General features: G+C 43.5%; 1 protein-coding gene across 2 annotated transcripts in view; it reads right to left on the minus strand.

Moving 5' to 3' along the window:
- Positions 1 to 217: 217 nt before the first annotated feature.
- bms1 (BMS1 ribosome biogenesis factor) overlaps positions 218 to 14,854 on the minus strand; it is a 66,845-nt gene continuing 52,208 nt past the window's right edge. For both annotated transcript variants that reach the window (XM_041176475.1, XM_041176473.1), the window contains 7 exons: positions 11,699 to 11,879; positions 9,860 to 9,918; positions 8,553 to 8,675; positions 7,778 to 7,925; positions 6,975 to 7,150; positions 4,715 to 4,876; positions 218 to 722 (listed from right to left, as the gene is read on the minus strand). In XM_041176475.1, coding sequence (XP_041032409.1) covers positions 498 to 722; positions 4,715 to 4,876; positions 6,975 to 7,150; positions 7,778 to 7,925; positions 8,553 to 8,675; positions 9,860 to 9,918; positions 11,699 to 11,879 — 1,074 coding nt within the window. In that variant the 3' untranslated portion in view covers positions 218 to 497. The remainder of the gene's footprint in view (positions 723 to 4,714; positions 4,877 to 6,974; positions 7,151 to 7,777; positions 7,926 to 8,552; positions 8,676 to 9,859; positions 9,919 to 11,698; positions 11,880 to 14,854) is intronic.

Here is a 14,854-nt window from a genome sequence, read left to right on the forward strand (position 1 = left end):
TGCTAAACAGGTCTGACAGAGCGACTGTTACAAGGCCAACTCTGCTGTGCATCCCTGAAAGTCAGGGTCAAGGGGTGCACTTCCCTACTACATTCCTCTTCAAGATACTCAATGTCCCTAAAAATAATGTTGCTCTCCAGTCCTAGGTCAAGTCAGGCACCAAATCCACTAACCACTTTTAGGATAGGTGCTGTAAAAGAAATCATTAGTCACACAGTTCATTAAGAGGAATTTTACTATTTTTATAAAACACTGTGCATCACAGAGCATGGAGTATTTAACTTTGCATCATGTGTTTTTCACACTCCATTTTAGACTTTGTGGATCAAAATCTGCACAAAGACCAAATTGATTGCATTAAAGTAAGTTACATCCCAGAAAAGAAACAATTTAAGTGTCATAGATGTGGCCAATGGTCACATATACAGACAATGCTTTTCAGCTCCAATTCCTGTGGGTGACTGTCATTGCAATGTAAACTGGCAAAGCCAAGTGCTTCAGTCCTCTTCACCTCCCTTTAGGCTGGATTTCATTTTGCGCTTCTCCTTCTGACCCAGCATACGATGGATCTTCTTGCGAGCTTCTTTTTGCCTCTTAATCTTCTCTTCCTGCTGTTTGCATTTCTGTGTGAGGAACTCTTTGTGTTGCTGGTGTTCTTTTCTATGCTGTTTCTGTATTTTATATGCATTCACTGTGCTCAGAGCAGAGAGCAGGGCTGAGATCTGAGAACAAAACATTGTTTTTAAACACACAAAGCCTAATATTATCTCGCATTAACAGTGCAACTCAAACATTGAGCAAGTTAATGATTACGATGAACTTAGCAAATTGGTTAAGGCAGTTTGCCAAACTACTTAACTAACATCAATATTTTTGATCTAATGACATACACTGAAGTATTAAATAAATTTAAAAATATTTCATATTTCACAATAAATATACATTCCCTTAAGGAATTAAAAAACCCAAAGGAACAATAGTTCAACTGTAGCCAATAAGAAGTTAAAGATGGTATCAGATTAAGGGAAAAGATTCATAATGTTGCCAAGACACAAACCCAGTCATCCTGAGGATTGAGAGCATTTTAAAATTTAGCAAAGGATGACCAAAAATATGACAACAAAAGAGAAACCAGAATGACAGCAAACTAGTTAGAAATATAAAAACAGATTGCAGAAGCTTGATAGGTAAATAAAACAGGACAGGTTAAAAAGAGTAAACATAGGTTAATTGGAAGCAGAGATAGGAAATTTTATACTGGGAAATGGCAGAGAATTTAAATGAACTCTCTGCATCTGTCTCCATGGTAGGAGACACAAGCAAACATTCTGGAAATAGTTGGGAACCAAGGGTCTGGTGAAAATGAGAAATTTAAACAAATTACGGTTAGTAAAGAAATAATACTGGCAAAATTAATGAAACTAAAAGTCAATAAATCCCCTGGATCTGATGGCCTTCATCCTATGTTTTAAAAGAGATGGCTGCAGAGATGTGTATGCACTGGTTTTGATCTACTAAAATTTCCTAGATTCTAGAACAATGCCTGTGGATTGGAAGGAGGAAAGGAGAAAACCGGGAACTATAGGTCAGTTAGCCTGACATCAGCTGTAGGGAAAATGCTAAAATTAATTGTTAAAAATGCGGCAACAGAACACCTAGAAGATCGCAACATGATTGGACAGAGTCAATATGGACTTTTGAATGGGAAATCATGCCTAACTAACTTGTTTGTTTTGAGATTGAACTTCCATAGTAGATAAGGGATAAGAATTTTCAAAAAGCATCTGGTAAGGTGCCACAAGAGAGGCTATAACACAATATTAAGGCTCATGAGAATTGGAGATAATATATTAACAATGGATTGAGAATTGGTTAATAGGCAGAAAACAGAGTCCCAATAATTGAGTAATTTTCAAGTTGCCGGCTGTAGCTGGTGAAATACTGAAAGAATCAGTATTTGGACCTCAGATATTTACAATCAATGACTCATATCAGGGGGCTGAGTGGAACGTATCCAAGTTAGCTGACAATACAGAGCTAGGTAGGAAGATAAGCTGTGTGGAGGGCCCAAAGAGGCTGCAAAGGGATGAAGCGGTTAAGTGAGTGAGAGTGTGAGGTTATCCATTTTGGTAGGAAAAATAGGAAAGCAGAATAACTTTTAAATAGGGAGAGACTGGAAATTATGGTATTTAAAAGGGACTTGGGTGTTATTGTACGCGAATCATAAAGTTAAGTTGTAGATATAGCAAGCATTACAAAATACAATGGTATGTTTACCTTTATTATAAAGGGATTGAAGTATACGTACGAACATACGTACATATGGATTAGAAGCAGGAATAGGCCAGTAACAGTAAAGATGTCTTACTACAATTACATAGGACCTTGATGAGATCACACCTGGATACTGTGTACAGTTTACCCGAAGGGTAAACTTGCCTTGGAGAGTACCACAATAAAAGGTTCATTAGATGGATTCCTGGGATGAGGGGACTGTCCTACAAGGCCAGATTGAGCAGAATAAACCATATTCTCTCGCGTTTAGAAGAATGAGAGCTGATATCACTGCAACAGAAAATTAAGAGGCTTGAGAGGGTAAATGCTGGGAGGGTGTTTGCACTGACTCGGGGATGTAGAACTAGGGATCATAATCCCAGAGTATGTGAGGAGGGCACTCAGTACAGCACATACCTCAACCACACTTTGTTAACATTATCATAATTATACAGCTCTTCCTTAAGGCTTTTCCTTGTCTGACTGATGCCCTGTAACTACAATGCTGAAAAAAGACATCTTTTTATAGAAAGAGCTTCCATCTCATTGAGAAGGCTTAAAACCAATCCACATTAAACATCCTGCTTTGAAAACTCTGATCACATTTTGACAGCTGGAACAAATTCCACGACAGCATGTGAGACAATTCAGAACATTCTAAAACAATCACAAACATTCTAAATCAAACAACCCATAACATTGTAAAAAAGAAAAAAAATCAATTTGCTCTATCCCCCAAAAAATTCTTTAAAAATGTCAGGATCCGGATCCAGATCTTTGCCAAAGACTAATCGGCTCTGTCTTGATTCATATCCATTCCATGTAACAAGTTTCACTGGAATCTGTCCATTAGTTTTTGAGAGATATTGGTGAAATCATTACCTCTGCCCACCTTCAGTGGCAGATGTAGGAAGGGGTCAATTACCTAGGACTGAGAGGAAGAGAAATTTCTTCACTCAAAGGATTTTCAATCTTTAGAATTCTCTACCCCATAAAGTTGGGGTGCTCAGTCATCAAGTATATTCGAGACAGAGGTCGACAATGTTGCTGCTGCACAAACTGAAGGTTAACTCCAAGAAAGAAACAGTTAATGCAGCCTATTCATTGCTTTCAACAGTGGGATGCTTTGGGCTCCTCGCTTTTGAAAACAAACCCAAAAACTCCCCCACTGCAGCCTGGTTATTGTATTTTATTCAGCAGCCCCAAACTATTCTCTAGATGTGAGAGGTTAGTGAAAGTTCCGTTTCCAAACAGAGAATCCTGAGTTTATTGCAGTGATGGAGAGTGAGGTAAATTGACCAGACAGTAAACTGAGACAGGACTCTCAGTGACAGAGGCACCAGCAGGAAATTCACACTCTGGGGACTGAATAGAGATGCTGGGCCACAGGAGACAGGCCTCTGTAGAGCAATGCTGTTCCCGTAGTCCTGACATGAATACATATCTAAACTAGTCATTTCTTTTAACCCTTATATCCTCAGCTCAGAGAAACCAAAATCGTGGCACAGAAATTTTCAAAAGGGACTCTGACTTCATGGGTTAGGTTTGACAGCTGATTAGTGGTTGGATTTCCTAACCGATCAGTCATACTTGAAGTAGTTAGAATGATGTCAATGATGATTTTTCATCAGTCAGCCAAGCTGAATGTTTTGGTCTGGGAATTGAGAGAAGCCTCAGTAAAGATTATCTGGGGAATCTTTCTCTAGCGATGTAGACAGTCACTGAGCGACATTCACCTTTTGCTCCTTGACCACAGAACAAAGTTCTGACTTTGAAGTGGAAAGTTGAAGCCTCTTCCCCCGAACAGAGTACAATCAAATAGCTTGTTCATACTCAGACTCCACTGGCAGGCTGTTGAACAGAAGCAGTGGGAACTGATACCGCACTAATCTCCAGCTGGAAGGTTGCCTGATGTTTGCCCACCATGACTCAGAGATTGAAGGCCAATCCCAACATCCTGATTGCAGTGGTGACCAACTAACTTAGCTTTACATCTTAATGGAGCTAAACTCCCCACAAACATCAGCCAGCAGCTAATGCCTCAGCTACTTCAGTACTTCGCAATGTTCAGAGAGAACATGCAAATGCACAACAAGAGTGAGTGAAATAGTCATATCCGCGAGACTCATCTCCCAGGTTATTCAGGGCCAACAGACTGTGGTTCACTGGTTTTTGGAACATGCTGCTCCCGAGATTCTAGCTGCTGTGCCAAAGGAAAACAATCAGGCAAAGGATATCCAATGTGTAAGACACTAAATTAAGGATCATAGAAACCATCTCAAGGAGGAATTTCTACAAGTCTATAGGATTGGACGGAGAAACATCTGACACCAGATCAGACAGCAGACCTGGGAGAGTGAGAATCAGGTTTTCTTGATGCACTGTTGCCCATTGCCCCTTAAACAGGGCATGTGAAATTCTTCTGTTTCTGTACAATTACCTTTCTCTCGTGTGTGCTTTTTATAACCGCGACTCGCTGTCTATCCCGCGTTTCACTGGCCAATTTCTCTTGATTTTTGGGCTTGTTCTTAAAAGGCAGAGCTTTCTGCAGCATCTTGGGGATGTAGAGGGGATTGAAATGTTTCACCTTCCTCTCGATGGGCTGCAGGAAAATGCACACAGTTAGAAACACAGCAGATCCAGCACAAAGCAGGTCAATCAACCACGTCAGCATCACAGGACCTGATCCAGTCATAAACTCAATTACTCGGAAATACAAACACTTTGGCAGGGTAAAGGTGTTTCTCTGCCAGGGATTCAGTGCCTGAACTACTGATTCTTTACAGCTGGCCCCTGGATTCTAAGACACAGACTAGAAATAAATGATAATTATACAGCACAGTTGGCCATTTGGCCCATCAGGTCTGTTCTGGCTCTCTGAAAGAGCTACTGCAATTAGTCTCACTTTCCCTATAGCCCAGTAAATCCTAAGTCTTTCTCCTTCATGTATTTACCCAGATCCCATTTGAAAGTTATTACTGAATCTGCTTCCACCAGCCTTTCTAAGCAGTGCATTCCAATCCTAACTTGCTGTATAACAAAATAAAAATTCCTCATTTCTCCTTTGTTAATTATCTTCAACCTTTCTCCTCTGATCACTGACCTTTCAACAACTGGAAACAGATTGCTCTTTATCAAACTTATTCAGAATTTTGAACACCTCCAGCAAAATCTCCTCAACCTTCTCCTCTAAGGAGAAGACTCCCAGTTTCACCAGTCTCTCCACGTTAACTGAAATCTCACATTCCTGACATCATTCCCATAAATCTCTTCTGCATTCTCTCTAAATCCTTGCATCTTTCCTAATATATGATGCCCAGCAATGGATACAAAACCCCAGCTGGGGCCTAACCAGTGGTTTCTAACTGCTTAGTTTAGCTTTCATGCTTATTTTAAGACTATCAAATATCAGATTTCAGATAATGCCAACCTCAGAAATCTGAATCCAATCTTCTCTACTCCTTTCCTGGGAGCATTGACATTCAGGCCAAGTGCCCCGATTGGTGCAGGGGAACAGAGCCACGGGGCCCCCGATTGGTGAAGGGGAACAGAGCCACGGGGCCCCCGATTGGTGCAGGGGAACAGAGCCACGGGGCCCCCGAATGGTGCAGGGGAACAGAGCCACGGGGCCCCCGATTGGTGCAGGGGAACAGAGCCACGGGGCCCCCGATTGGTGCAGGGGAACAGAGCCACGGGGCCCTGATTGGTGCAGGGGAACAGAGCCACGGGGCCCTGACTGGTGCAGGGGAACAGAGCCACGGGGCCCCCGATTGGTGCAGGGGAACAGAGCCACGGGGCCCTGATTGGTGCAGGGGAACAGAGCCACGGGGCCCCCGATTGGTGCAGGGGAACAGAGCCACGGGGCCCCCGATTGGTGCAGGGGAACAGAGCCACGGGGCCCCCGATTGGTGCAGGGGAACAGAGCCACGGGGCCCCCGATTGGTGCAGGGGAACAGAGCCACGGGGCCCCCGATTGGTGCAGGGGAACAGAGCCACGGGGCCCCCGATTGGTGCAGGGGAACAGAGCCACGGGGCCCCCGATTGGTGCAGGGGAACAGAGCCACGGGGCCCCCCGATTGGTGCAGGGAAACAGAGCCACGGGGCCCCCCGATTGGTGCAGGGAAACAGAGCCACGGGGCCCCCGATTGGTGAAGGGGAACAGAGCCACGGGGACCCCGATTGGTGCAGGGGAACAGAGCCACGGGGCCCTGATTGGTGCAGGGGAACAGAGCCACGGGGCCCTGATTGGTGCAGGGGAACAGAGCCACGGGGCCCTGATTGGTGCAGGGGAACAGAGCCACGGGGCCCTGACTGGTGCAGGGGAACAGAGCCACGGGGCCCCCGATTGGTGCAGGGGAACAGAGCCACGGGGCCCCCGATTGGTGCAGGGAAACAGAGCCACGGGGCTCCCGATTGGTGCAGGGAAACAGAGCCACGGGGCCCCCGATTGATGCAGGGAAACAGAGCCACGGGGCCCCCGATTGGTGCAGGGGAACAGAGCCACAAGAGCTGCCCTTTGGCCCTAGGATTCTCTATGCAAAGTTCAACACTTGGTGTTGGTCCTGTGCTAACTTGCTACACTGAGGAAACTATCCATGTCTCTTAGTTCTGGTGGTAAAGATGGTTGTCCTACAATAGTAATTCTAACCCATTCATCCCAGTGTGCAGCTGACATTAGGAATGTATTAACCTGTCATTACCCTGTATAAAGAATCCTTGTTTGGTTTCATCTTAATGCCCAAGTCATGTTTGAGTTGTCCCAGGGTTCTCATTCCAGTCCAGGTTTCTCTCTTGCTGCTTGGTCGAAGCAATGTTGTGACTGGATTATACAACTTTGGCACTGAAACTGGGTACCACGTTCTTATGAAAACAATATCTGAGAATCAACAAAACAAAGAGTTTAGCTTTATACTGGTGAACACAGCATAACACGACTAAAGTCTGTCTCCAAACCAATTAAGGCATCAGGATTTCTGTGTTTAGTTTAAATTCAAATCATGTTACCACAGCCACAGGTTCACACTGATACCCCACGAGGAGCAAGACAGAATGCCTGCAACAAAAGGCAAAGCCTTGTACTTGTTCCAATGTCATCATTAGCAAAGCTCCACCAGCCACAAACCAATTTCCAGCCGGCATTTCGAGTAGCCTTTTAACACTCAGTAAACTCCCAGGATTGCTGGTGAGATGGTGACACAAATGAAACAAGGTTGCAGTATGGATGCTCGAGGTTGGGTTGAAGCTTGTTGAAAAGGGGGGAGAGAGATTAGCTCTGCTGGACCGGAGAAGGCTTGATGCTGAACTTGTGCCTGAAACATCAAGTGTTCCAATTGTTCAGCAGTAATGCTCCTCACCTTAAAAGGCACAAAACCGTGGGGAACAAAATAAAAATTCCACTGTTAAACGCATCCCGATTATTGAACAAACAACATTCAGTGAGCTCGGTTATATCACATTTTGAGGCCATTTCCTTAACTATTACATTTAAAGATATATTACTCACCACTCATCAGCAACTTGTCCTCAAAGGAGGCTCGGAACGCACCCTCTGGGGTGCGAAGTGCTTTCTTCAACTGGCCACGAATCCCACTCACACTTCGGATTGAAGCATTCTCAAATTTAGCAACTTCCAACGCAGAGTTAAACATTCCCTGTTCAGATCACATCACACATCAGTTCAGCTACCAACCCAGGATCCAGCTCATTCCCAAAGCCCTTCATGGCCACAGGGGTCATTGCAGAGAGCTGAAGGGAATCCGGTCCAGGTGGAATGAATCAAAGATTATCAAGGAATAGAGAGTTCATGTACAGGCTAAATACATTCCCGAGAGAGGGAAAGAAATGCATCCAAAGCTGGAGATCACTGGGCAACTAAAGAAATGTGAAACAACATAAAGCAAGAAAATGAGGCTTGTGGTTAACGTCAGCAACATAAAGGTGCAGCAAGGGAGACCTGAGACTGGAAATATGAGAAACAGGGAAAGTGTATGAGAGAAGGTTAGCGAGTAACATATAAAGGAATCCAAAAGTTTTCCATAAACATATAAATACGAAATGGGTTGGGCTGATTTATGACCAAAGCTAAAATCTTCTTCTGGAGGCAGAGGACATGGCTGAGGTACTAAATGAGTACTTCAGCATTCATTAAAGGAGAGAATGCTGTCAATATCACAGGAAAGGGAGGGGTGAAGAAATTAGATAGGATAGAAATGGAAAAAGAGGATTGCAAGAGGAACATTCGAAGAGAAACTGCTGGCAGCAGTAAAGAAGCTGATCACCTTTATGAAGGCCGTGTTCTTGTATATCTTGAATGGGGTCCCCACCAACTTGAGTTTTTTAACGATAGTTACAGATTTATCGAGGTCCAGCACCACACCTGTCGCCGCTATCCTGAAATCCTTCTGCAAAAATAAAGCAGACAGTTAGTCTCGAGAACTTGACTCTTAACTATGATGAGGAAATAACAAAGAAGGGTTATAATTCAGCGCGTGTAGAACATTGAGAGCCAGACGCTGTGGTCCATATTGGAGCCAATGAAATATGCTGGGAAGGGATTGAGAACCTACAGACAGAGTTTCAGGAGCTAAAAGAACAAAAGCAGGACCTCAGGAGTGGGCAACCTGGATTATTCCCAGTGCCACATGTGAGTGAGTACAGAAACAGGAAGATAGTGTCAGTGAACGTGAGGCTGAAAGTGATTCAGGAGGTGGGGTGTGATGTGCAGCTTCAGACTCCTGGGACAGCAAGACAGGTTCTGGTAGCAAGAGAAATGGCGCAACTCAGGTGCATTACACCTAAATAGGGCTGGGGACAAACTAATGCTGTGGGAGAGGGGCTTAAACTAATTTTGCAGGGGTAAAGAATCCAGAAATAGCAATGAGAAGACACAGTGTGGTGCAGGAACAGAGAAACCTGGAAGAACATGTGTACAAATGGTTTAAGCTAGCAAGGCAGATTGAGAAAGTGGTCAATAAGGCATACAGGCTCTTGGGATTTATAAAGTCATAGGGTACAAAATCAAGGAAGTTATGATGAATCTTGCTAAACACTGGATTGGTCCCAACTGTAGTATTTGTATCCAATTCTGGGCACTGCACATTGGGAGGGATTAGATGCAGAAAAGATTTGAGAGAATGGTTCCAGGGATGAGGGACTTCAGTTTCCTGAATAAATTCTCTCCTTAGAGGAGAGAAGGTTTGAGAAGAGATTCGATAGAGGTGTTCAAAATCATGAGGGGAAAGGGGCAAGTTGTTCCCATTGCCAGAAGGGTCAAGAACCAGAGGATGCCAACTTTAATATCTCTCTCCACAGATGCTGTCTGACTTGCCGAGGATTTCAAATTTTTCCTGATTTTATTTCAAATTTCCAGCTGCTGCAGTAATTATTTTCTTTTGAAGAATTTTTAAAATTTGTATAAGAGAACATCCTTTGTATATAAAAGCAAAAACTGCAGATGCTGGAAATCCAAAACAAAAATAATACCTGGAAAACTCAGGTCTGACAGCATCTGCAGAGAGGAAGACAGTTAACGTTTCGAGTCTGTATGACTCTTCAACAGAACAGTTCGACACATACAGAAACTCACCAAAACACCACCCACAGATGGAATAGCGAAAAATCCTGTCCCTTGTGGAGTAATTGGACCTGGAGTGAGGAAGGACAAAGTCTGCAAGTTACACAAAACTCTGAAAAGCTATTACTGAAAACATTAGCAGCATTACAATAGAGGCTCCCAACGATGGTTGATTGTGGGAATGATTAGAAACTGATAAGGGTATCTGCTGTCACTACAACAGCCTCAGCTTCCAGGAGCTGTCTCTGCAATATTCACCTTTAATACAAGTTCTTCAAATCTGATTTACTCATATTGCACCCATAGTCATGAACAGGTAGCAGGTCAGCTACAATTGTACTGCATGGCAGTCTTACAAAGTCTCAGCTTTAATCGACAGTTCAGTCAGGTGAACTCACACAGGTAGCAACTGAGATGGTTCAATTACTCAGTGACCCTGGCCAAGGCAGAGTTTCCACTTCTGATCATCATGCTCAATTCCTCCTGGATCAGGCAAGGACTGACTTCAGCTCATGCTGTCAAGGTGATGACACCACAGACACTAACTGTCTTAGCACTGTTACAATTATGAAGCTTATAAAATTATTACATTTTGAGAGACTGGGTCTTTAATTTAGTAAAATGAAAGTGGTCATGTGACCTGCTCTGAAGTCTGCCTGACAACAAGCCCAGGAGGTTTGATTGTTAGAGATTAAAGGACCTCAGATTGTTTTACTGGGAAAAAGGTGCAAGGTGTTTATACTTGGACACAATGGCAGCAGCCTGTGTGTAACAGTGGACTGAGAGTCTCCAAAGTCCCAGAAAAGTGTTGTGAATGTCAGATGTAAACAGTTATGCTTTAAACTGTCCACTTAGTGTCTACATAAAAGAGTGTTGGGGTCTTAGGGATAGCTAATCAGCATACAAGGCCCATTGGATCTACACTGGCATTGCGATGGGAAAGGTTCAGACCATTGTGTTACAGGCTTTCTTAAAATATCACTGAATATTACAGATGGGTTAGTCTGCCAGGGTCCCCGAGAGAGAGTGTGAAAGAGTGTGAGAGAGTGAGAGAGTGAGCGAGTGAGCGAGTGAGCGAGTGAGCGAGTGAGCGAGTGAGCGAGTGAGCGAGTGAGCGAGTGAGAGAGTGAGAGAGTGAGCGAGTGAGCGAGTGAGAGAGTGAGAGAGTGAGAGAGTGAGAGAGTGAGAGAGTGAGAGAGTGAGAGAGTGAGAGTGTGAGAGAGTGAGAGAGTGAGAGAGTGAGAGTGTGAGAGTGTGAGAGTGAGAGAGAATGAGATCCAAAGACTCCATGGTTGGCCACACAGGAATGCAGGTGGAAGCTTGAACTCGGATTGAAAAGGTCAAGTTCATGAGAAGATAAAATGAAGCTGGAATATTTGTCTCGCTCCCACAAGAGGGAGGGTCTGCAGTAATACCCTCAGTGAAGGACAGTCCTAGGGTTAGAAAATACCAGGCTGACAAAGGAAAAGAAGTAAACCCCTGGGAGCTAAGAATCATTTTGGACAGATTCTGTGAGAATTGAATATCTACTTAAAAGGACAGTGTAACATTTACCTGTGAAATATGTTTTTCGGTTGATAATATAACCAGGGAGGTATTCCATTGTTCAAAGTATAACTGGCCAACAAATATAGAGTTTGTTCAATATTTCAATAGTAAACATCTTAAAATATGAAATTTTGTTGTGTCACCCTTTCAGCTATTAATTGCAGCTCATATTTCTCTTTAAGTTATCGGTCTCTACGGAGATTGTAACAGCACAAACATGGAAAGTGTAAACCACCACCCATGGGCCAACATCCCCGGAGTTATCCTCTGAGACAGGAGATGGAGAAGTGGGAAGTCTCTTACCCCAGATGGTAGCAGAGCAGTGCATGTGCACAGGTGTGTATTTGAGCAGTCTGTGGCGTCCATTGTGGTCCTCAATGTAATACATCGGGATGGTCTGAAAGCGTCTCCAGCCGAGGGAGAAGATCAAAGGGTCTCTGGTCTTCAAAATCTTCTTGTGCCATCGATGTTTCTTCAAACGCATCTGGTTCGGCAGGAAAAAGTGGAACGTTAGTGGACAGCAGTTACAATGACCCTTTCTATTGGAGCCAGCTCAGTAGCATTGCACCTTGTCATGAAGATATTAATGTATATGTGACTGGAAATTATTTTAAATTGGACTTGTAGTAGGGTCTGTGTCTGTGGGTGTGTGTGTGTGTGTTAATTGTATTAAAGCCAGCTAGTCCGGGTACTTTGGTGTATAGTTATTTTGAGATGTTAAACAGTAAGGAAATTAAGGTAAGGAGTACGTTTGCATTTCCATTCAAAGACTGGGGGTGAAATCTTGCACATAGCTAGGAGACACCAAGTAATATGTTTATATTACTAATAAAATTGGTGCTATGAAAGGAATTTTACCGTTAAAAGAGGTGGAGTTCAAAGCGCCTAGTGATGCAATGAGAATCTGTGTTCAAAGGGAATGCTGGGTATACACAGAAGAGTTTTGTGAGGGAGTCAGAGGTATGGAAGGTCTAAGCCTGTAAACCTACAACTAGTAAGACAAAATGTGCTTTGCCTGGTGTCTGCTTAAAGTCCATGGGTTGTTATTGCACTGGGGAAGATTTTGGGAGTGATTAATTTGGGGATTTGTTTAATAGTTATTATGGTAGTAATTTGTAGACGTGTGTTTATGTTTAATACCTTGTTAAATTAATAAATGTTTAATTTATATAAAAAAACCTCACGAGGTCTGTTGGTTTTATTTCTGAATTCCGAGCTGCATCTCAAACATACCAATTGAAAATATAGGTTATGACAGTCATTCCAAGTTTCCTTCTGGGATTTTAAATAACTTGGCCGTTACCAACTGCTGCGTCATAACAACCTACACACATTATATAGGTTAAACTTTATGCATGGGTGCTCGTTCTGATACATGCAACTCTTCCCAACAGATGTAACATACTCTATTGGCGAGGATCTATGCCACAGACTGCAGCACGATATTAGATTCCATCCTGGCTGGAGCTAAATTGTTATAAGCCACAATAGCATTTGGCTGTAACACTCCAGGGCCGGGGAACAGGAAAGTCAGACACATTTGCTGTTTGGTAATCCTGCCAGCATTTAGCTTCCAAAGCCAGAACCAAGGAGCAACCACACCCTTGGAATCACAAACTCGTACCAACAGTCCCTTCCCTGGCAGCTGGGAGTGGGAGTTTTTTGGAATATATATTTTAAAATATTGTATATAATATTGATGAGGTTCCTCCAACATTTACCATTGGACTGTAACGTACCCAAAAACTAAAGTATCATATTTAAGTTCTGCTGAGGAGTAGTAAATCAGAAGCTGGTGCTCTGCCTGTATCCAACTAGGGAATGGATAACAACTGGACCCAGGGTCCACACTGTTCTTACTGCCCCTCCCCCATCAGACTGGGAGCATCAATATTTCAAATACATTGGGCAGCTGCTGACTCAGGAGACGGAATAGGACAAGCCAGCAGGATTTAAAGAAGTGAGTGTGTTTTAAGTGCAATGCTCCTAACTGTGTACACTGCATAATAATCTTCAGTTATGTATACCCCAGCACAAAAGAAAGACTTGCATTTACATAGTGCCTTTCACAATGACAGGACTTCCCCAAGTGCGTTATAGCAAATTAAGTACTTTTGGAAGTGCAGCCATTTGTATAATGTAGAAAATATAGCAGCCAATTTGCACACAAAAACCTCCCACACACAACTATGTGATAATGGCCAGGTAATTAGAATACAATGCAATAGAAGTCAAGCTTCAGCTATACAAAGCCCTAATTAGACATCCCTGGAGCACTATGATTAAGTTTGGGCATCACATCTTAGAAAGGATATACTGGCCTTGGGAGGGAGTACAGTGTAGATTTACCAGAATGATAGCTCAACTCCAAGGGACAAACCACAAGGAGAGATTAAACAAACTAGGATTGTATTTCCTGGAATGTAGATGGTTAAGAGGTGATTATTCAAAGATATGAAGGGGAATTGATAGGGTAGATTGGAAGGAACTATTTATGTTAACTGGATAATCTAGGACTATGGGGCAGAGTCAAAAAATGAAGAATCAGGCCTTTCGGGGTGAAATTAGGAAACATGTCCTCACGCAAAGGGTGATAGAAGTTTGATACTCTTCTGAAAATGGCAACTGATGTTGGGTTAATTGCTCATTTTAAAACAGGTTGGTAGATTTTTAAAACAAAAACAGAATTACCTGGAAAAACTCAGCAGGTCTGGCAGCATCGGCGGAGAAGAAAAGAGTTGACGTCCTTCTAGGTGGTAGTGGTCGTAGGTTTGGAAGGTGCTGTCGAAGGAGCCTTGGTGAATTCCTGCAGTGCATCTTGTAGATGGTACACACTGCTGCTACTGTGTGTCGGTGGTGGAGGGAGTGAATGTTTGTGGATGGGGTGCCAATCAAGTGGGCTGCTTTGAAGAAGCTGGACAATGTCCAAGGCAGTGTTGTGGGAGCTGCACTCATCCAGGCAAATGGGGGATATTCCATCACACTCCTGACTTGTGCCTTGTAGATGGTGGACAGGCTTTGGGGAGTCAGGAGGTGAGTTACTCATCACACGATTCCCAGCCTCTGACCTGCTCTTGTAGCCACAGTATTTATATGGATAGTCCAGTTCAGTTTCTGATCAATGGTAATCCCCAGGATGTTGATATTGGAGGATTCAATGATGGTAACACCATTGAACATCAAGGGGTGATGGCTGGGTTCTCTCTTGTTGGACCTGACACTTGTGTGGTGCAAATGTTACCTACCATTTGTCAGCCCAAGCCTGGATATTGTCCAGGTCTTGCTGCATTTGGACATGGACTGTTTCAGTATCTGAGGAGTTGTGAATGGTGCTGAACATCGTGCAACCATCAGCGAACATCTCCACTTCTGACCTTATGATGGAAGGAAGGTCTTTGATGAAGCAACTGAAGATGGTTGGGCCAAGGACACTACCCTGAGGAACTCCTGCAGTGATGT

Source organism: Carcharodon carcharias, chromosome 28 (assembly GCF_017639515.1).
Source record: "Carcharodon carcharias isolate sCarCar2 chromosome 28, sCarCar2.pri, whole genome shotgun sequence".
NCBI classification, from domain to species: Eukaryota; Metazoa; Chordata; class Chondrichthyes; order Lamniformes; family Lamnidae; genus Carcharodon; species Carcharodon carcharias.